This window comes from Uloborus diversus, chromosome 9 (genome assembly GCF_026930045.1).
Source record: "Uloborus diversus isolate 005 chromosome 9, Udiv.v.3.1, whole genome shotgun sequence".
NCBI classification, from domain to species: Eukaryota; Metazoa; Arthropoda; class Arachnida; order Araneae; family Uloboridae; genus Uloborus; species Uloborus diversus.
Window position 1 is genome coordinate 22,123,729 of NC_072739.1, and position 23,440 is coordinate 22,147,168.

The window sequence follows — 23,440 nt, forward strand, 5'->3', positions numbered from 1 at the left end:
GGGCAAGGACCCTGTCCTGCTACCTGATCTGAAACCGGGCAGTTCATTCAAGATTCTAATCAGAAAAATGTTCTTAAAGGGGGAAAAGTACAACATTTTAGTTCGTCATTCATATATGTTACTCTCAAGGGAGTCGCAATTTTCCACTTTCTCTCCAACGCATCTTCGATTGTTAAACACAGAGTTTGTTACATAGTTTGTTGTTTGAAATGCTTGCGAGAGTATCTAATCAGTATAGCTTTTTTTAAAAAATAATTTAAATAAAATATGTCTTCATTGTTTAGGTCTATAAAAGCTTGGAGGGTAAACATTAGTGGCCGCCCTCGGTGCTCCTTTTAGACGGCACCATTTCATGCTTCAGAAGGGGGCCTTTCCCCTCCCCTGTATCCATGCCTGATTACCGGTTCTGTCACAAACTTTGCAACCAAATGAAGCATGTTGTTAAGAGTAGATATTAATGGACAATGAACCAACACAATGTTCCCTAACATTCTATTTTTCTTAAACTATGCTATGCTGTCGGGAAATCGAGACATACTTTGACAATTGAACATTTAAAAATTAGCACATTTATTCTGCTTGTTATAAGTTATCTTGTGAGAAATTCGTGAGGAATTTTGCTTGATTATAAGAACTATATGATGCGGCCTGCGGCGCCCCTTGCTTTGGCCGCCCTTGTGCGGTGCACACTCTGCACACCTACTAGGATCGGCCCTGTGCATGAGTGCAAAATATGACACTAACTTTTTGATTGAAAATTATGATCTCTTTCTGTCAACTTCTAACATTCACTGCAAAATAAGATTCTTTGCTTTTTGACTGAAAATTATTACAATCAATCTGCATTAAAACCTTTCATCCAGAATCCTTTTGGTTTAGTTTTCCCCCTCCGTTTAAAAAGAATATGCATTTTTGACAAATTTCGAAAATGTGAGCACTTTTTCTAAATACCTAATAGGAGTAAAAGCGGTTTCTTTGTGAATACTGTATTACTCACATACAATTGGGGAAATTTAGTACAAGAGCAAACTTCAAAGTTGAATGGTAATCTCACACATGGGGTAAAATTTTCAAAATATTTTAAAACTCAAATAAATCTTTAAAAAGACACTTGAGAACCTGACATTTTCCCTATATTGTTTCTACTTAAAACTAAAAAAAAATAATAACTGACACATTCTAGTGCAATTTTTTATTAAATGGCCCTTAAATAATGCAATTTAGATATAAGCGACTACGTGAAAAGTGCAAGAAACACTGAATATATCAGATTCGCAAATTTCCTGAATAGTTCATATTGTGGGATCAGAGATTGTTTGTGAAAGACTAATAATTTCTCAAGAATTTATGAAGCAAATTTCTATTGATATTGATTCAATGCAAGAACAACAATTAACATCCTGAACTCCATTCATGACGAATGCGAATCCTATTGATTTATTTTTTATTCAAGAGGAAATCTTCCAAATGTGCATAGAGACAAATCTTCTGGAAACCTTTTTGTTTACTTTCAGTCTATGTATACCATGAACAGAGTGTAGTTGCAAAAACAAAACCTTTACAAGAAAAAAGAAAAAACTTGTTTACAAAAATGAACTATTTTTGTACATTTACGTTCATGAACATGTTTTATTTTCTTTTAAGGATCTTTTTGAGAATTTAAAACTTTTAGACTTGTGAATAGTTCTTTCATTTAATACTTTAAACTTTATAAGCAATTCGAGACCCTTTTCTTCATATTTTAAGATACATTACTATTTAATGTAGTAATTTTTGTTTTACAGTCGAGTCCCGACTTAGGCGAGGGATGCGTTGAAAGACTCCTCGCGTAAGTTGAAATTTCGCGTTGTAGAGAAATGTTACGTATACAATTTTTTAGAAATACACCAAATTCTTTTAGACACTGTTAAACACCCCTCAAACTGCTTTAAAGTAATCCTCAACTATACATTAGTTTCTTACATAAAGAACTGACCTTTTACTGTTTTTTAAAAATAAAAATAGCCTTTTTATTCAACATAAAATACTTAAAGTTGCACAAAATGAATGATCAATGGGAGGGAAAGATATAAAATAAAACAACCCGGCATGCACAGTATGTATTAATAATAAAATGCTGCACTATAACACTGTACCGTAGATACAGTAATATTCATGAGTTGAAAAATAAAGACGGTGATGATTTATGCTCCTTTCTTTTTCAATACATTTTTAAATACGGTTGCTTCGCCTTGTCTTTTATAACGTTTCCATTTTATGACAACAGCCTCTCTTCCTGAACTCTTTAATCCACACTACAAGAGCAGCTTCCATTTTCATAGTACATATTTACTTTGCTTAGACACTACTCTGCAATTCAATACTGAAACTAAGTTCTAAAGTCTAAGTTCTAAGTTCTGTTGTTTTGACTTTTAATTGTACTTATGAAAGATTCACTCATACTTATTTTCATGCTACCGTCGACGTTTTGTAGTTGTTCAAGCATATGGAGAATCTTAACCCTTTTTTTTTTGGCAGGAACTTTCTTTTTCTTCCTATCTTCAAACTTTGGATGTAACAGCGCATGATGGCGTCATTCTATTTCATCAACTTTAATAATTAGAATGGGAAAAAAAAAGAAAGATCCTGAGTTGTTATTTGATGCACTAACAACGCGATACGTAGAGTAGTTTGATATGAGAATTTTCGCTGCTGTCAGTGATGCTAAAGGGATGTAATAACATTCACGAAATCAATATTTAGTAGCCAATAACAAATAATGCCAATACCCGATACTTCCTTCCAAAAAAAAAAATCGTGTTGTCAACGAGGAATTTGCGTTAGCTCTAAAATTCTTTACTCGTGAAAAACTCGCATTATAGCATTTTGCGTAAATCGGATCGCGTTGTAGCGGGAGCCGACTGTATCAACAATCAGCAGATCAGCTATCTGGAAAACCAAGAAATTCAGATATCTGGGATAGCAATGGTCCTGAACATCCGGGATAATTGTTGTCTATTGTGTTAAAAGTAATGTGTGGATATCATACATGGTTCTTAGTTTTTCCTTAAAACGGGAATTCGCCCAACTTATTAATTGCATTACTTTCACCTCATGTTTCACTGTTGCCTGATTTGCTCATTTGTTGTTTTATTCAATACATGATGATTGTTCATTTTCATTTCACTATTTTTAATTTTAAGAAAGGGCAGAAGTTTTAAAGAAGGACCCCTTTTCACCACCAAGTATTCACAACAGTGGCTCACACAAGAATTTTCGAGGGAGGGGGAAGGGGAGAAGGATTGAAGGTTTACCATTTTTCATACATTCCAACATTCCGTCAATCATATCCTTTTGGTTTTATCGATTCTCAGGAGTAAAACACAGTAAAAAAAAAAAAAAAAATCAATATTAACATTAGTTAGTAAAATTAATTACTAAAAATAAATATTTTATTACAATGCCAGAAAGGACAAGAATGTATGTATTTACTTTTCTCAAAATTAAAAATAAAAACAGCAAAGCAAAATCTTCATTATAGAGCGGTTTATGTTCATATACAATTTGATTTTGCTGGGGAAGAAAGTGAGAAAATGTTTTTTTTTTTCACTTATTAAATCTGATGTTATTGTTTACTTTTCTAGGAATTTTTATACCCACTACATACATGGTATTATCTTTAAAAAAAAAAAAAAACTGATGGGTGATGGGAGGGGTCCAAAAACCCTGTACCCTCGCCTTATGTGCCTCTTTGGTTCACAACAATGTTTCTTATACTGCTGTCGATCAGTGTCATTAATGAGCCTCGTGTCAATAAATTCAATTCTTTTCCTTTTCTAGGACCATTCGCCATTGTCATCTCCAAACAGTTCTCCCCATTCGCTAATATCTAGGTATTCCCCAGTGCATTTATATCCGCTTTCTTCCGTGAGTGCCCCTGCTACCCCTGGCAGTGGATGCCCCTACACGGATCCTTTGTTGGGATTGGGTGGTGATGTGCGGTTAGCTTTTGGACCAGCAGCCAGCTCGAGAAGTCTCCAGAATGATCTGCTTGTTGCCGCAGATTCCGTTACTAACGCAATGTCGTCATTGGTCAAAGAGCTCAACCTAGGTAAGAAGTTTCCATTTGAATGGATGTTCATTAGGCTAAACATTACGATTCACAGATTTATACCGGACTTATGCATACAAATATTTATGTGATGACCAGCAACAGGCTCTTGACCCAGCTAGGCTGGTCCTAGTAAATTTATTAGTCCCCAATGAAGATCAGTGGCCCTCTTAAAGCTATTCACCCCCTTGCTCATTACCACCTCTTCCGGTAAGCTGTTCCAAGTGTCCACAACCCTACTAAAGTAGTAGTTTTTCCTTATTTCCAGGTTAGACTGAGATTTGAATAGCTTAAAACAATGACCCCTCGTCCTGCTTTCCGTGCAAAAATTTCATCCATTAATATCATTCATTTTGATAAATATAAACAACTGAATCATGTCCCCTCTGACCCATCTCCATAACTTTTACATCATCAGCAAAATATATGCACTGATATGGGCCATCCCATGGTCACATGCAGAACAATCACTCTATAACTGTCAAAAATGTATTCTTTTATATTGAAATCTTGTTGTTCTTGTACTTTGCGATTCACTTTAATTGTACTTAAGGTATATACTCGTGTATATGTCAACTCCCCACTTTAAGGAGGAAAATCGAAAACCCGCGTATAAGCCTAGTTTTTACTTTCTGAAAAAAATTTGCCATTAATTTTGAATTCAAACATTATAAGAAAGAGGAAAATGAAGCGTAATAAACATATTTATCATTTTTAAAAAAGTCTGATTTTTATTTTTTTGCAAAAACTTCTGTGATCGGGATTTTTGTTAAGGGTTCGATTTTGCTGTTACAATTTTTGTAACTTGTTACTTTTATTTGAATTTAATATTAATAAAATTTGATGCTGTAGCCATATTACATTATTTAAAAAAAATTCGCATTAATTTGCAGTTATCGGAAAAATTAGCAAATACGCCGATTCCCGCACTTTTCACATAGTTGGCCGTTAACTGTAACTATTCAGTCTTTATTTCACTGTCAGACAGGGCCGGATTCAGAAGTGTGGAGGCCCCGGGGCAATGAAGGAGTGGAGGCCCCTAATCAGAGTTCGAAATGATCATCATATTTTCGAAAATATCTTATATTTTGATATATGTCCGAATATTTTGATATATATGTATATATCCGATATTTTCGATTTTTTTGACCCGTGAAAATTAGGATATTTTGTAAAAATTATAATGTGGGGGCCCCTTTGTTGTGGAGGCCCAGGGGCATTAGCCCCGCCTGCCCTCCCCTAAATGCGGCCCTGCTGTCAGACCATGTAAAAATTTTGCATAACAAGTAAATATATTCTTTAGCATCTGCTTATAAGAGTTGGGCTAAAATCAGGAAGATGTTCACATTTTCGAGTGGGTTTTTCCTAAGAATTGTTCGTGAAAAAATTTGTGTAAATTCTGCCCCGCTTATAAGTTGACCCCCTAACTTAAAACCTCACTTTTTGTACTAAATTTCTTGACTTATATGCGAGGAAATATAGAACTTATTTTATGTGTGAGAAACATCCACATCTTGAAGCGGTACTGAAAATGAGCAACATCCCAATATTTTAAATTTAAAGCCATAGGGATCAATCATTCCGCCCCAAATCACCCAAATTATGTACCATAATATGGTCCAACTATGGGCTACTTTTCAATGTTTTCAATGAAAATTTCATGTACATCTTTGATTTAGAAATGTTAGGACTTTAGCAATGGTAGCTATACATTTCATCTTTTGAATGAAATGTTTTTTAAAAAATCTTCTAAGTTGGAAAGAAGAGTGAGCCACCACATTTTAACCTAGAAAACTGATTGAAAACTTGATCTGGCATACATTGTTGTTTGAGACTACACGTAGTTCTATGCTTCAAACTGTATAAATAATTTTTTAGTTCATCATTTACCTTTTTTTTTTTCAATTTTTTAAGACTTAATCATCACTTGTCATCTCGAGTGATTAATGAAGTTCAACATGGTAAACGTAGGTGACATTCTTTATTATCTGCCTAGGTTATGACATAGAAACATTTGAAAACTAGAAAAATCTCACCTACTAAAGGCTAGGTACCTATACTTATAAGTGTAGGGACATAAATTATTTTAGAAAGTAAGACTATTTTAGGCTATATTGAGTGACTGGGGGGGGGGACTTTTGACGTTCTCTCTCGTAAATGTTTTGGAATTGTAGTTTTAAAAACGCCGTTTTAGTTGAGTTTTCAGGGTTATCCCCATAACGCTTTTTTTAAAATAAAGTCTAATTAATAATAACGAAGAAGTTTGGACTGCCTAAGTAATGTAAGGATAAGGAAGCTCTTCCTAGAAAAAATCTTAAACTGATATCATAAAGACGCAAGTTAAAGCCATCTTTAGTAAACTTAGAGTAAGGGGTTTGGGGTTCTCTCCCAAAAATTTTGCAATGTTTAAAACATTTTTTTAAACTTCCTATAAAACGCTATTTCAGAAGGAGAGATAGGATTTGGAAGTTCTCCCAGTATTTTTTTTTTCTTTTAACTGATGAAATCCTGAAAACTCAGTCTTGAACTTCCTTTGGGGACCTTCAGCAAAAGATCTACGGATTTTCTTTTTCTTTTCTTAATTGGAGTCTTCAAAACGCAGTTTTACGCTATCTAGGGGGGTTCTCTTCCTGAATTTTTTTTTCTCAAACTGGAGTCTTTATAGTGCAAATTTAGGTCAGCTTTGAATTCAAAGAAAGGAAGGAGTTCGCTCGGGGATTTTCTCCTGGGAAAATTTCAAAATTGAAGTTTTAAAACTGAAACTTTAAACAGTATTTGTTGATGTTAATGTTTGGGTAACCAGAATGTTTTGAAATTGAAATTTTAAGGTTGAGGCAATCTTTGATGATGAAAAAAGTGCGGGGGCAGTCCCCCCCCCCCCCCCCCCGATTTGCGCTACTGTAAAAGAGAAAAGTATTGAGGCATGAAATATGTTGCAATGTTGTCTACATGTGAATATTTATTCAAAACAGAAAAAATAAATTAAAAAAAAAATCTTTACTTTAAATGTCAGTTTGTAAAAAAAAAACAATAATAAACTATGTACGTATTTTTTTTAAAATAAATGATATTTTTCAAAAATCTTTTGTTGAATCAAAAATTATTAATTCAGTTGTAAAATGTATGAGATAATCATATGCATAGTTAGAAGGAAGAGATCGACAGAAAAAAAAATGCATCATTTAAAAGCTTGGATGAACGTAACATAAACTAAATGAGAATCCTTTAATATTTCATTCAGTTTTGCGCACTTTCTAAACTATTTGTTTTGGTTTTAATCTGGACACTTTCATTCTTCGTTTAATAGTCTTGTTTGCAGAAAATTACTTTTTATTATTGTTTGCAAATATATTCATCTTATTATTTTTTTTTTTTTTTTGCTGAAGGTATGCTTAAAAAAATTTATTTTCGAAATGTGGCAAAGTGGCTGATTAATCGACGCATCTGTAGAAAGTACCCCTGTTAGTGACACTCAACTTTCTACTCTCGGGCGATTCTCGAAAAAATGTCCCGTGAGTAACGCCAAGTTTTTCATTTTTTCAGCTAACCAAAGCCTTTAAAAAATAACGCTGTTGGGGAATAATACATGCTTTAATATACTATCAAAGCATAACAGTTAATTCCATATTTAGTTAATAGTTAGTTGAATAAAATAAAAAACTTAGCGTTATGCACGGGACATTTTTTCGAGAATCACCTTGTCTTTTTTTTTAAATTTCAGCCGAAAAGACCAAACCACCAATCACATCCCACAATAGTGGTGATACTGCAACTCGTTACCATTGCAACATCGGTGAAAAAGTTGACCAAATGCATTGTTAATCAAAATGTTGTTGCTAATACTAATACCCATTAGTTGCGTCAATGGAGATTCTATTGCATTTATTACTTCTTTTCTTTAACATTCCTATTTCATATGCTTTCATCGTTGTTTTTGTGACGTTTCTAAACAGGAAAAAATTAAAATCTTTATTTAAAATATAGGTGAAGGAGATGACATTTATGCTCGGCGGCACACAGTTTGTGTACCAAGTAAGTATATATATGGGATATAATTTTTTACTTATTGACCTAGAAAATGTAGTTAGAAATTGCATAAAATATTCATTTTAGTGTTAATTAGTGATATTATTCCCTTTAGTGTTATGGTTGAGCTAATAATTTTCATTGTCTACTTGTGTATTAAACATAATGTATGATGAGCAATAATTTACAGTCATAATTATGTTAGCCCATTATGTTAAGCGATTGGTGGTATTTTTTTGCTGATTTAAAAATTGTTTCAGCGATGGGACCACAGTATGATTATTCGTTTGAAAATGAGTCTTGGCACAATGTGGCAAATGGACCAGAGTACCGTAGTGGATACCAAAAATCTTACTTGTTGGATCCTGGCAATGACATCTACAGAGATGTAAGTAATTGTGTGATTTCCTTTTTATTCTGGAAATGCAAGATGAGTCAGAAAACTGACACTTTTAGGTGTTTCCTCTCATTGTACTCCAGTCATTCATGATAACTTAGCCACAATTTTAGGTACCAGACAGAAAATTCGTATGAAAAGTCAATGTACTACTGCAATGGCTTCTGAAAGATTCTTGTCCTGAAAAAACTAGCCCCTAGGCAAATTGCTGACCAGGCTTTTTTGGACCCTCTATGTAGATAAATACAGCTAGTTAGCAATAACCATGGGTGCAAGTTTGGTGATGTATTCAAGACGGAAAATATTTTCAGCCCTCCCCCTCCCCCGGCATGCGTAAATAAGGAAAATTTATGTGTATAAATGTTGTAGGTTTGAGCAATGCCAGTTTTTGAATCTGTGTTTGATTTGAATTTTAAGCCTTTAAATTGTAATATTTAAGAGTTTTGATATCGTAATTCCAAAAACCAAAAAACCGCAAATAACAAGGGGGGGGGGGGGTCTGGGGGTCAATTTTTTTTTAATTGAAGTCCAAAAACGCAACGGTAGGCCATTTTGGTAAAGTTCGGGGAAAGGAGGGGTTCAGGAACTATAGTCCCAAAATCACAATATTGGGCGACCTTCCTTCAAAAAAATTAAAGAAAGAGGAGTGGGGGGGGGGGGGGGGCGCTCTGGGCTCTCCCCGAAATTGAAGCTTTAAAAACGAAATTGTACTCCCTCTTTCTCACGTTCATACGCTTTTTGACTGCATTATCGAAGGGATGGAGATCAGGAACCCTCCTTCGGCAATATTTCGAAATTGAAGTTCCAGTTTTAGACGATGTTGGATAATGTTAGGGGTAAAAGCGTTCGCAGCTCCCCGCCATTAGTTTTTTGCCGATCGTAAACATTTTTATTGCAGCAATAAAATTGCTTGGGACATAAGATTTTCACTTTTGCAATATAAATCAGTTCTGATCGGAAAGTCTACCCAAGGTAGCGCCAACAAACCAGAAAAGAAGGAAAGGTGAGGGAAGGGTATGGGCGACTAATGATAATGGACTAGCACCTTACAGTCTTCATTTGAAAAAGAATTCTTTTATAAGATAGCAAGTGGTGAAATTAGCAGTAAAAAAAACGCTGAAGTAGATATATTTTTTAAACGAGGTACACTTTCTAATATTCATTAATTAAAAAAAGAAATAGGAGAACTGAATCTTTACCCCAGGCAGGGCTCCCGAATCACATCCCTCTTAAGGCACTCAAATATAGCCTAAAGTGGCGTTTTAAATATTTCAGAATCAAAAAATTTTCGGATGAGAACTCCCGAACCCTATTCCTCTGAGTTTACCACAAATGTCCTAAATTTGAATTTTTAAGGCTTCAGTTTCTAAATTCTTTTCTAGGAATAGTACCCTCCTTATTTATAAACATGACTTATGACCGTCTAAAAGTTTTAATACTTTAATTTTGGAAACTTTGAAAGAAGCTTCCTATACCCTACCTTTTAAGTCATCCAAAGACAGCACAAAACAGAGCTCTTAAAATTTCAGAAACAGAAATATTTTGGGCCGGGCGACGGAATACTCCCTCCCCCTCATTGTGTTTACTAATGACTGCAAGTTTGTGTACAAGATTTATTTAAATATTTCGGGCCGGGCGGCGGAATACCCCCTCCCCCTCATTGTGTTTACTAAAGACTGCAAGTTTGTGTGTTTAAGATTTATTTTTCCATTGAAAGAGCAACTCCCCTCCCCACATTGCAAAGACAACCCAAAGTTTTAAAACTTCAATTTCTAAAATGTTTCGAGAAAGACCCCCCAACCCCTCCTGAATTCCCTATCTCTTAACTCACTCAAAAATAGCCAAAATAGCATTTTAATACTTCAGCACGGAGAAATTTTCGGGGGAGAGAGCACCCGAACTCCTTCCCCAAAGTTCACTAAATTTGACTTAACTTTGCGGTTCCCCCTTTTCATCACCGAAGTTTTAAGAATTTTTCCAAATTTATTGAGAGAAAGCCTCTGAATTCCCTTTTCTTAAGTCCTCCAAAGACGACCTAAAGATGAGTTCTGAATACTTCAGCTTGAATATTTTTTGGGGAGGGGTGAGGGACCCCGAACCTTAAAACGATATAAAGTTGCGCTTTTCAGACTCCAGTTTCGGAATTTCGCCTAAAGAGAGCCCTCTCCCCCCCCCCCCTCTTGACATTGCTAAAGACAGCCAGAAGTTTTAAGGCTTCAATTATAAACACTTTTCGGGAGAGGGTTCCAAATTCACTTTCTCTTAGATCATTTAAGTATAGCCTCAAACAGTTTTTTATAAGTCAGCTACAAAATATTTTCATGTTAGAACACCAAAACCATATCTCTCATAAATTCCCCAAAGATTGCCTAAATTTGTGTTTTTAAGATTCCAGTTTTCTACTTTTTTAAAACCTCCCTCTCCCCACTTTTACATAATTAAAGACATTTTTGACTTTTAAACTTTAAGAGTTTGCAGAGGAAAAATCTCAAACCACTTCTAGCTTTAAAAATTACTTTCAATTTAGTTTTTCAATATTTTATACTGGAACCCTTGAGTAGCCCCCGCCCCTCTTAGATTGTCCAACATATAAACGTTTTAAGGCCTCAGTATCGAGGGTTAATTTGCGGACTTACCCTCTCTGCAAGAGCAGCATTTTTTTCACAAACTCGTGCTGCCGTTATTTTTCTCGTTTCCTTTCTCTGTCTCTCTCCCCATATATTTTAGCGAGTGTTATAGAATGACAATTGGAATTTAGTGGTTCCTCAAGTCTTTGTTAAAAATGCAAGAACGGTTGCCCATTGACGTTTCAAACCATCTTGAAATCCCCCTCCCCCTCGATTCTTTCTAAAATTCCCTTTTCCATTAAAATCTTCAAAACCCCTGATAGTTCCCGTTTTACCTGGTATGTGGACGCCGTTTGCTGTAGCGTAATTATTTCATCTCGTCAGCAATCACTCTCAATCGGTGATTCAGATTCAACTCTAAGACATTTTAAGAGCGCACATAATTTTCATTTCTGTGTGTAAAGTTTTCAAAAAAAGAAAAAAAAAAACCCCGCAAATGAAAGGAAACAAAAAAATCGAAAGGATGATTGAAAATAGCAAGAGAAAAGGCTAAGTTTTCAATAGAGACGATTATTTCGAAAAATCAGGGAGAACACACCTCGGTCTGCAATGCAGTGAGTTGGAAATAACAGAGTTACGCCTAAAAAACAAAGTCAAACGGGCGCTAGTCTAAAAACCACTCCTGCAAAAGCATGATGCAAGCAAAACAAGCCCATGGCGGAAAATCGAGAGAATGTGGATGTAAATTCGGTGGTTATGGAACAGTCCAGTAATTAAAGCATATTTTTTAAACACTTTTTTTTTAAAAAGAAAAAACTGAAAGAAAAGTCACGAATTACTTTCCGTCCCGACCTCCGTCTCGGAAATTTTGTCGAAGACGGAAATCCGTCCTGAGACGGAACGTCTTGCACCCATGGCAATAACTCAAAGCCTTATAATCCAAGTATTCCTTTACCTCATCATTAGGTCCAATAGGTTTTACTAGACCCTTAGGACTTGGAGTTATTGATAGTTGACTGTAATCTTTACTAATAATAAAGCTGAAAGTCTCTCTGGCCGGAAGATGTCTGTAATATGTCTGTGACGTGCATAGCACCTAGACTGTTTGGCCGATTTTCATTAAATTTGGCACAAAGTTATTTTGTAGCATGGGGGTGTGACCTCGAAGCGATTTTTCGAAAAATTCGATGTGGTTCTTTTTTTATTCCAATTTTAAGAACAAAAATATTATAAAATGGCGAGTAATTTACGAAATTATCATAACGTGGAACCATAACATGGGTACAAGCCAATTGGCGAGAAAATTCACCATACATTTGTAAATATACAGGCGAACCAAAAGACCTTTTAATTTTTCTATTACGGGCGAAGCCGTGCGGGTACCACTAGTTACTAATAATAAAGCTCAAAATCTCTCTCTCTGGATATCGGGATTCCTGTCTGAATCTTTGTGACGCACACAGCGCTTAACCCGTTCAGCCGATTTTCATGACATTTGACACAAAATTAGTTTGCTGCATGAGAGTGTGCACCTCGAAGAGATTTTTCAAAAATTCAGTTTTGTTTATTTTATATTCCAATGTTAAGAATATTTTATCCAGCAAATTATCACAACGTGGAATAGTAAATTACCTAGTATATATATATATATATATATATATATATATATATATATATATATATATATATATATATATATATATATATATATATATGGTGACTTATTTAGACACCCTCATCCTATTTGCTGTTACTCTTTGTTGAGATTGGACATAAAACAGGATATTGGAATGGAGAAAACTATTCTGATTCAATCATTGCAATTGGTTGAGTACGTAGTAGGAGAATGTAGCAGAGTCCAGAGCTTGGAAGCACAGAGCGCTACCACTTAGCCACTGGGCTTCATGCATTGCAAGAGCGCCTATATGCAAAATTGTTGGGGGGGGGGGGGTCAGATATTTTTGCCATGCTTTAGCAGGATATTTTCCCCATGGAAACTGATTTCAATGCAGATTAGAGTTATTGAAACTGGACAATTTTTATATCTTATTCATTAACAGCTGAAAAAGAAATGTTTTACATTTTTACAAAGAAAAAAGTACTAAAAGCAAGGAAGTTCTGAATTCTAGGGGGGGATTGAGTCCCCCCCCCCCATATGGGCGCCATTGATGCATTGAGCTACATAACGAAAATTTGTTTTATGCTTTTTGTTGTTTTTTGAACTTGATCACAAAACTATGTTTTACTTTAATAATATCTTAATTATTAAACAATTTTCTGAGAAAGCTCGGCATATACTGTCAAATTATTCATGATGCCCTGTCTATAAATAGGATTTTGATTTATAAATCTCTAGAAAAATTTCTGCTTGTGCCTAATTAGTTTTTAATTTCAGGGCAGAGAAATATATCCTGGAGAAGGACCCTTATTAGAAGATAGTTTCTTGCGTTCTGACGAAGAAGATAACTGGGAAGATGGAACCAGACGTTGGGTAAATCGATGAAAAATTGAGAATGGATAAATAAATCTCAGCAATTTAAGTCACAAGAATTTTACTGTATTGTTGTCCTGATTGAAGAATTTCTTTTATGCTAAATGCTTATCTATTGAAAGAAAAATGTTGTTGCACTATTGTTATGAAATGTTTGTAGAGTATTTTATCGTGCCAAATGTTAATGTAAGAAAAGTAAATTTTATTCCACCAAGAGTTAATTTATTTTTGTTGATTACAATGCCTGTTGAAGCTTGGCCTAGTCGTTGTAGGAATATAAAATTATGACTGTTAGAATATAAATAACAAAATAATGCTTATTGCTACATACATAATAAATGTATGTCTTTACTGATACAGAAGTTGCATTTACTCAAATAAAGATACTTATGAGGGATGATATTAAAGTAGCTAGTAATAATTGTATATCTTAACACAAGTGCTTGAAGCTAATGATTAATTATTTTTATTCCTCTTTGAAGAAAAATACTTGATTTTAAGAAAAATTACTTTTTAACTTGAGTATAGTTACTTTTTTTTTTCTTGTCATGCCTAAAGTTTGCCGAACTTGAATATAAAATACTGTATGGTATCTTAAGGCAGGGGTGCCCTCCAGGGAAAGGGGTAGTTATGATGCAGATTTTGCAATCAAAGATTTTTTTCAATTCAGTAGTATTTTAAAGGGTCTTTTTTTCAAAGCTGTGGATTCAGAGGGAAAATAATCAACTCTGATTCCTATATTCCAAAAACAGTCAGACTCTGCAGGTACTGGCAGAGTTGTGGACTTGAAAATGACCGACTTCGACTCCAGGAATTTATGAACCTTCAACTCCGACTCTTTTGCCTCAAAATCAATTGGACTCCGCAAATACTGGCAGAGTTGGGGACTTAACAGGTAAATGAATGACTCAGACTTTCTTACCCCAAATCAACCTGACTCCTACTCTATGGCTCTGCTTTTTCACTATTTATTAGAGTTGGTGACTCCGTAACGCATAAAAGGGTGTGCAATTGCTTTTGGAGCAGGGAGAGGGGGGGGGGGCAGTCCTACTTGAAGTACAGCAGAAGATTTAGTAACTGAATGAAAAAAAAATTTCAACCATGCTTTTTATGTTCATAGATAGTATTAGTAAAAAGATCTTTTCTGCTTAAAAAGTCATCAACACTTCAATAAAAAGAAACTCTGTTCAGTGAAAAGTTAGAACAAAAGTAAATTAAGGGTTTCCAGAAGGAGTGCCAGTTTTATGGATTTTCTTCCTGGGGGGAACAGAAACAGCAAACCAGAATTCACCATCTGCTTGTCGCTGATTTGCTATAAGTAGGGTACTCGATTATTCTAAGGCTCAACCGACGCATTGGAATCGATGATTCAAAAATTTAGCCAACGACATCGCCAGTTGATGCTACTTGGAGAAAACATCAGCCCATCAGCCTTGAAAAGCATCTAAATGCTGATAAATCATCGATGGATTTTAGAAAAATAACCTAATTTTTATTTTTCTGTTTTAAACTGCATAATCAAAAGTAAGTACAGCATAGGGTCCGAAATCGGGCAACAAAGGGACCAACACCAGTTTTAGACTTTGTAAATATGCTGAGTTTCAGACCACTACCGAAATTTTCACAACATGGCAGACACTTATTAAATGCTCACTTTAATGAATTTTATGAACTTAATGCTCTTAATTAAAATAATAACAGTATGTATTAGCATGTAAGTCGAGCTATTTAGAACAAAAATGAGATTCAAATATGGGGGGGATCAACTAACCTCACGGGATAAAAGTTTTGAAATTTTTTCTTCTCGAACAAATATTGAAAACCTCAATATTTTTCCGATTTTAGCTTACACCTTTTAACCTAATACTAAACAAATAAATACTCACATATTGTGACACATGATCGGGCCCTTAATTGAAAACTTTAACTGCAGTAAAAGCTCAATTAAAAGAATAATGTGGAAAATGCTGAATCCAGGGTTTGTATGCTGATTAAAATCACTAAAAAGGCGTTATCTTTCTTTCTTGCTTTTAAGGCCTATAAAGAAGTTTTTCTTTTCCAACAACATTTAAAAGTTATATTTTTCGTTAGTAATATTTTAGATTTCTGTCTTTATACTTTTATTTGTTGAAATACAATAAATCTCAAGTTAACGTTTTGTTTTTACTTCCGTTTTCACCCGTGTGACTTTTTGTTGCAATTCTTTGAATCACTCTTTTTTTCTCATTTATCTTTTCTTCTGTTAGAAACATGTTTCTGTGACCCATATATTTTTCTCCACTTTGCTTTGGTTTTCGACGTAATATTTTCATTAAAAAAATATTTTAAAAAATGTTAAAAGGCCTCTAACAAACTATCATATTTATCCATTCGTTTTTTTTTTTTTTTTTTTTTTTAAATAAGACTTACCATCAATTTTTAAAATGTACTCAATACTGTTTATTTTCTTAACAAATGTTTGAGACAAAAATGTCAGTCATCTTTAATCAAGTTGTTTCCATCGGCCATCAGGCATTTGAACCAAAAACTAATAGGCAGCAGAGGCGGCGAGTGGGGCTTGTAAGTGCGGGTGAAAATTTTTTTTAGGAAGTTGAAGACTATTTTAGGCTACCTTGAGTGATGGGGGGGGGGCTTCTGATGTTTTCTCGCGTAAATGTTTGGGAATTGTAGTTTAAAAAACGCCATTTTAGACGCCAGCGTTTGAAGAACGGAAAGGAACTTCCAGGAATGTCCCCACTATGTTTTTTTAAATAAAGTCTAATTGCTAATAATAATAATAAAATCGAAGATGTTTAGATTGTCTTTGGTAATGTAAGGATGAGGAAGGCTCTTCCTGGAAAAAAAAATCTTAAAATGATCTGTTAAAGACACAAGTTAAAACCATCTTTAGAAAACTTAGAACAAGGGATTTAGGGTTCGCTTCCAGAAATTTTGCAAAGTTTAAAACGTCTTTTAAACATTCTTTCAGACTCCTATTTTATTGACTGAAGGAGAAACGAGAGTTCAGAAGTTCTCCTAGTTTTTTTTTTTTTTTTTTTTGAACTAATGAAATCCTAAGAACTCAGTTTTGAACTTCCTTTGGGGACTTCAGAAAAAGATCTCCAGATTTTTTTTTCTTTCTAAATTGGAGTCTTAAAAACACAGTTCTACGCTATCTAGTGGGATTCTTTTCCTGATTTCCCCCCCCCCCTCAAACTGGAGTCTTTATAATGCACATTTAGGTTGTCCTTGAATTTAAAGGAAGGAGGGAGTGCGCTTGGAGATTTTTTCTTCCGGAAAATTTTCAAAATTGAAGCCTTAAAACTGAACTCTTAAACTATATTTGGTGACGTTTGGCTAATCTCACCCTGAATGTTTTGAAGTTAAAATCTTAACGTTGAGGCAATCGTTGCTGACGAAAAAAGTGTGGGGGCAATCGCTCTCCCCCAGTTCCCCGAATCGCCGTCACTGCTAATAGGGCATCAGCCCAAAAATTGCCATCAGTCGAGCCTAGATTATTGGTTACCTGATTAAATGGAGACGACTGTACCTTAAAGGATTTGACCTTTTGAATCCGAGAAGTGCCTCAGAGTCGCTACTTGATTTGACCAATTGATTGGGCGATTCACCCAAACCTTGAGTGCAAAGGGCTAAAATTTTAAAACAGCAAATCTTTCTTTTGTAAAAATTTTGATAGTTAAATTCAAAAAAGAGGTTGTTTTTACAAAAAAGGAAGGAAAAAATGAAGCGTTTTCTAGTTTTTTAGAAGTTTTAAATTGGGAAGTTTTTTATCTCTTTGAAAATTTTACGGTGTATACTTATTATAATTGACATATCGTTACAGTTATAAAACAGTTTTTAATATTTGTTATGTATACCTAAGGAGTTCCAAGCTTTTTCCTTTGTTTTTAACCCTAGGGCATTTGAAAATATTGTAAATTAATAGAACATTGGCAATTATTATTTTTTACCTAAGCTCAATACTGAAACCAATGTGGAAAAATCTTGATGCAATTTTTATTCAAAAGCTGAAGCTATAAGTATGTGTTATTGTGTTAGTTGATGTATTCATTTTATTTTGTGGCTGCAAAAGCTAGTTTTGTCTGTAACATCTTTTTAAATTCTATAACAATTGAAATCTTTGAAATGGTTACTTCAGTTTCTATGTGAGTTTAATGTTTCTGTGAATATGTCTGTGTATGTGAATGCATATGATATAAAATCCTGTTAAAGTTAATATTTATCATAAATAATTTTCTGAAAAATCCTAAATGCTTTAAAAACTCACACGCTCACACATATATTAATGACTTAAAATAAAAACCTTGTATCTCTAGAACAAAACTGAAATGTATTATTTTTTTACAGATTTAGATGTATATGCTCATATCTTACATGCTTTTGATAACAAAAAACACATGAACTCAAAAATGCAAACTTTTCAAGAGGAACAAAAATTAAGTTAGATGCTGGCTTATTTATCTAATAATGTAAAAATATATTAAGTTTCATTTCCAAGATGCAAGATTTTCATTTCTATGCCATGATTACAAATAGGAGAAAAGGAGGCACATCTGAACAATTTTTTTCATTTCTTTATTTTTCCAAATTTACATTCTATTGTTCACATGTGCCCTTACAAGGAGCCTTTTTTATAAGAATGTGTTAATGAAAAATAGTGCTATATGTGACGAAAGGGGGGGGGGGGGGGTCAAAAGGGTTGAAACAATGTGTGACATCATTTATAGACTCACTTATGATAAAAAATTTATTCCTACAACTAATTGTTTTTGTATTTTGCGTATGAATGCAGGCACATAGCACTGACGTCGCGATAAAAACTTCTCAAACTCTATCAAAATGCTTTTTTGATAGCCTAAAATTTACACTTAATTTTGTGCAGACATCATGAAAAAAAGAGGGGGGGGGAGTCAAAATTGGTTTAGGGGTAATTAAAATGAAACTTTATGTTGAAATTTAAATAACTTTTTCATGAAGACAATATATCCTTTTCTTTTAACAAGGAAGTAAACAGTGCAAACACTTATGTCACCCAAAGAGTGCGAAATTTTAGTTGGCAAGAATTTTCTGGATAAACCAAAGTCGCTCTACCCCAATTACGTCAGATTTTCAAAACTATATTTCTGTATTACAAGGTTCTGAATCTTCAAAAAAAGAGCTACAGGTCTGCCGACAATGATTTATCCACTTACGGGGGGGGGGGGGGGTTTGCAGTTTTAAAAAAGTGATTTTTTCTTTTTTATTTCATTTTGTAGTTTGTCAAAGTTATCAAGTATTTAGTCTCCGCTCCTTCAAACTGTAGCTGCGACAGATGCCGAAGAATGCAGCTGTTCTGACAGCTGCGGACACTCAGAATGTCAGTGCTGCTTACTTGGGGTTAGTTAAGTATAATATAAATAAATAATGAAAAAAGAAAAGGCTGAGGAAATCGAAGCTGCTACAGGGACTGTCTTCTATGGAGCTGGAATAGATGCCTTTTAGCTTATAAAACTTGAAACCTGTTTTTCCCAAAACCTCTTTTCCAAAGTTGGTGTTCACTTGCATTTTAAAATCAATTGACTGATCCATTTCAAATTTTGTACACATATTATTCATATAAAAAACCTCCCCCCCCCTGCACTGAGTTTGAATTTTTTTTTAAACTCGTTTTTTACTAACAAAATAGAGGCACATTTAACTTCAAATGGCTGGCAAAAATTGTAAAATCAAACAAAGAAAAGATCTGGGAACCACCAGTAAATTGTAAAAAAAGTTAATTTTTTGACACTGAACCCCCCCCCCCCCCCCCATAGGTAAACATGAGATACATTTCTGCATAATCTTAAAAGTATTTTGTTTCACTTGTTATTAATTTTCCAATAAACATTGTAACTGCTTCCTAGAATTGTTGGATGTGGTCCTTCCATGTCTTTCCAAGCTGATGTTTCCTTTGAATAGGGTTCTTACATTAAGACACTGTGTTCCTGTGGGGGTGTCTACACAAATGCTGTCACACTTTTTTTCATTATATTTGACCACTACGCACTTTGTTACCAAGTGTCATGCTTCACTTTACCCCTTCATTGTCATGCGTTGCACTATGATCTATACACATATCGTTATAAAAAATGCATGATGTCATATTTCTTGTTACTCCCTACCTCCCCTTTGTCACAAACCCTCAGAGCATGATATCCTTTATGGTTCACCCCTATAGGGGTTCTTCTACTAAGAATTTATTGTAAAATGCACCTATCACTTGTGAAGATTCTAGTCCTCAAAATGGCAATGTGTTGAGATCAGCACTTTCCTAAATTATTTGTAGGTGGTGATGAAATAGATGCACTGTTTATCTTAAATGTAAATAGACAATAACTTCAAGATAAATAATTATCTATTTAGAGAAATTGAAGGGTTAAAACCAGCAGCAGGCTTTGACCTAGCTTGACTGATCCTAGTCAATCTATCAGTCCTCAAAGAAAATAATAGCCTTCATATTAGCTTGAGATTTGAAAAACTAAAAATACATCATCTGATCCTGGCTTCCATACAAAAATTTAGCCAATTGGCATCCTTCATTTTGATAAATTTGAGCAACAGAATCATATCCTATCCAATTCTGCTTTGCTTGATACTATACATGTTAAACAAAGCACTCTAACCTTGGAATCATAACCTAAATGTCTGAAAGTCCCTTTACTAATCTAGTAGGCCACCATTCAACCCTTTCTAATAAAGAAATATCTTTCTCTAGATAAAGAGACCAAAATTTAACCAATTACTTCAAAAGTGGTTTTACTTCTACATTAAAGCAGAAAACTTCCTTAGAATAATAGATCTAGTATTTCGTGCAAAATATAGTAGCCTATTTGCCACCATACTGTATTTGTTATAACATCAGTATGTAAAAGTAAAAATTATAACAGTAGTAACAAAAGAGGAAAAATATATTACAATATGGGAACCCGAATCTGGAATGGTTGGGAATGCGATCTTACCGCATTTTAGATTCTGACGGAAAAAATAGCGGAAAATTTTCCTGTTGTGCAATATTTGTCACGTTTTTCCTTTTTCTACAAATGTTGCACTAAATTTATTTACTTTTTTGATCAATATGAAATGCAAAAGCAAAATAAATGTATAATTCATTTTGCTAAACAGGGAGACAACTTGCAGCATCGTGTAGTCCGCGAATTTTTTTTTTTGAAATGCACTGATTGCTACAATAAATCATATTTTTATTAAAAATTATTTTGAACTTTTGTTCAATTGGCTTTGTACTTCATACTTATGAAAAGAAAAAAAGAAGCATTGTTAACAGAGAGTGGATGTTAAAAGATTGCTACACAAGTACAGCAAAACTGTTATTTACTCGTAACATGTGGCAGCAAAAAAATGTTTTAAATAAAGGCTGAACTGAAAGTACTGTGTTTTCAACATGAAATTGCTGAAATGAAGCAGTTTTGAACTTTTAAAACTGAAAAGGAAGTGATTTTTTTTTCTTCAATTAAAAAAAAAATGGAATAGTTTTTGGGTCTTCTGGATTTTGAGATTCAAAATTTGGGTCTTATACTGTACTTAGTCTTTATTTATTTATTTATTTATTGTTTGTTCTTTCCTGTTTCATGACTTTAGAGCACCAGTGGACTGTACTGCATAAGGCGAAGTTCTTTAAAAATTAGTTCTTTATGAACTAATTTCTGCTACACTTCATTTTGGTGCCTTTTGTATGCTTTAATGGGGGGGGGGGGGGCATTAATTTATTGTTTGAGGTGACCAGTGATAGATGATTTTTAATTGTCATTTTTATCACTTGTCTTGTGGTTGGTGGGCACTACTGATTTTATTCTCTAACATATTAATTGTGTTTTTGTATTAAATGTCATTTTGTTGTAGATATCATGACAGAAAACGCTCATTCCTAGTCGAATCTGAAACCTGGACATTTCACCAAAAACCTCCTTAATGTGAGCAAAGTCACAAAACTTTGCAACAGTCAAGTATCTTATTTAATTATCGATCAGTGATCTTATTGGCCATTATTTTCATTAAATCCTATACAGTCTGGGTAATTTCTCAATTTATTAAATGAGTGATATTTCAACATTTTTTTTTTTTTTTTTGTGCTTCCTATTATTTTTTAATATATCATTGCAGAATTGAGATGTGCATCACATTCATTTTATTGAAAAATTAAGTTTTTGTTTTAACTTTCATTTATTTTTTTTTAAGTTTTAGCAAAGATTTGTCTTTTTTTTTATTTTTTATTTTTACAAGTTTTATAAATTTACTCTTTGATTATGAATGAGAATTAATGTATGTTCTCTATAGTTTTTTTCTTATTGTTCACATACATCCTCCAGTTTTGTCATGAGATATATTCTTCCAAAAGCAACCTGCTATTCAAACTAGAGGTATTGCAGCATGCCATAAAATACGCTCCAGACTTTTATGGGGCGAAAATTTTATATAAATGTTCAGTGACTGATTTAAACAAATGGGGGCTGATGCACAAACAGTGTAACTGGGACCCCTATTGAATATATATCAAACATTTTAATAAATAATAATGATTTTGTTATTTTTTGAAAGTTGCCAAGGTCATGTCCTTTTTGTTTTTAGCTCCTAGAGGGGTGATGACATATTTCAGTTGAAAATAAGCAGATTTTAGTATTAGTTGAGATCAGACCCTGATAATATAGATGAACACGCAAATGTTGTTCACATGAAAATTTCATAATTTGCAGACAGTTTTGATATTTTTTTTTTCAATTTTATTTATTTACTCAGTTTTTTTCTGTAATGTGCATTGATTTTGTTGATTGTTTTGCAATAATTTCTGTTCTATGAAACAAGCAGTAGCACATTTATTAATCATGATATTTTAGTCATAGTTACTATTTGCATATATAACTTTACATTTTTGCTGATAGTGAAGTAGGATTCAGGTAGTGCACTACATTTTTTTTCAAAAAGAATTAAAAAAAAAAATTCTTTGAGTTTGCAGACAGTAGAACATTTTGTTTAGGTCTACGGTTGCGATAACTGCACAGTATAAACTATTTCATACTAACATAACAATTTAATGCACAGAGACGTTATTTAGTCTATTCTTTAGTTTATAATGAACAAAATTAGCAAATGCTGGAATGCCCCCTCCCCATAGCTAAAATAAAACATTCATTAGTTCTGTTTTTTTTTTTTTAAATTCTTTTAACAAACAAAATCAGGGCTCATAGTCCTCCTATATCTCCTATATTTCCTATATTTTCAAATTTGTCAGATATTCACCTATATTTCCTATATTTTCTCACTAACTCCTATATTTTCTTCATCGAATGTTAAATTCTACCCCAAAATGAAAAAAACTTTTGATCAATTTTTCTTCTTCTTTCTCCCCTGCACTGTGCATTCTTACATCTTTAATGTTGGCATTTGTACGAAACTTCTGTTTGATTATTTTTATGAAATATACAAAATAGATGGTTTTACCAAGGAAGTTAGATTTACTTTCAACTTTAAACTTGTTTTCAATTAAGTCCTTTTCTTACTATCTCTGAAAAAAGTGTCATTTTATAGGATTTTGTCTGCTTTATTCAAATTTGTACTTATTTTCTATGTAGATTTTCCGAAGATTTCAAAATTCGTTCTTCTCAGAAATTTGTTTTGTTTTGTTTGTTTTTTTTTTGACTCATTTTTTTTTCTATCTACTACGTTACATTTACAAATTGGAGAGGATAATAGATGGATCTATGCTCCACTTAGGCTCTCTAACACCCCCTTTCATTTGGCAGACTAGGTACAATTCACCCTTTATTCATGTGTGTGCATATAAATACACACATGAACTGTAAGTTATGGATAATGCCGCTACAGTGAGCGCCAGGTAA

At 33.7% G+C, this 23,440-nt stretch overlaps 1 protein-coding gene across 1 annotated transcript in view; it reads left to right on the forward strand.

Moving 5' to 3' along the window:
- The window catches only part of LOC129229799 (dystrobrevin beta-like), a 55,282-nt gene extending 40,890 nt beyond the window's left edge, over positions 1–14,392 (forward strand). Inside the window, exons 12-16 of the mRNA XM_054864175.1 lie at positions 3,820–4,090; positions 8,075–8,122; positions 8,377–8,504; positions 13,476–13,571; positions 14,324–14,392. Of these exons, the coding sequence (XP_054720150.1) occupies positions 3,820–4,090; positions 8,075–8,122; positions 8,377–8,504; positions 13,476–13,571; positions 14,324–14,392 (612 nt within the window). The remainder of the gene's footprint in view (positions 1–3,819; positions 4,091–8,074; positions 8,123–8,376; positions 8,505–13,475; positions 13,572–14,323) is intronic.
- Positions 14,393–23,440: the final 9,048 nt, after the last annotated feature.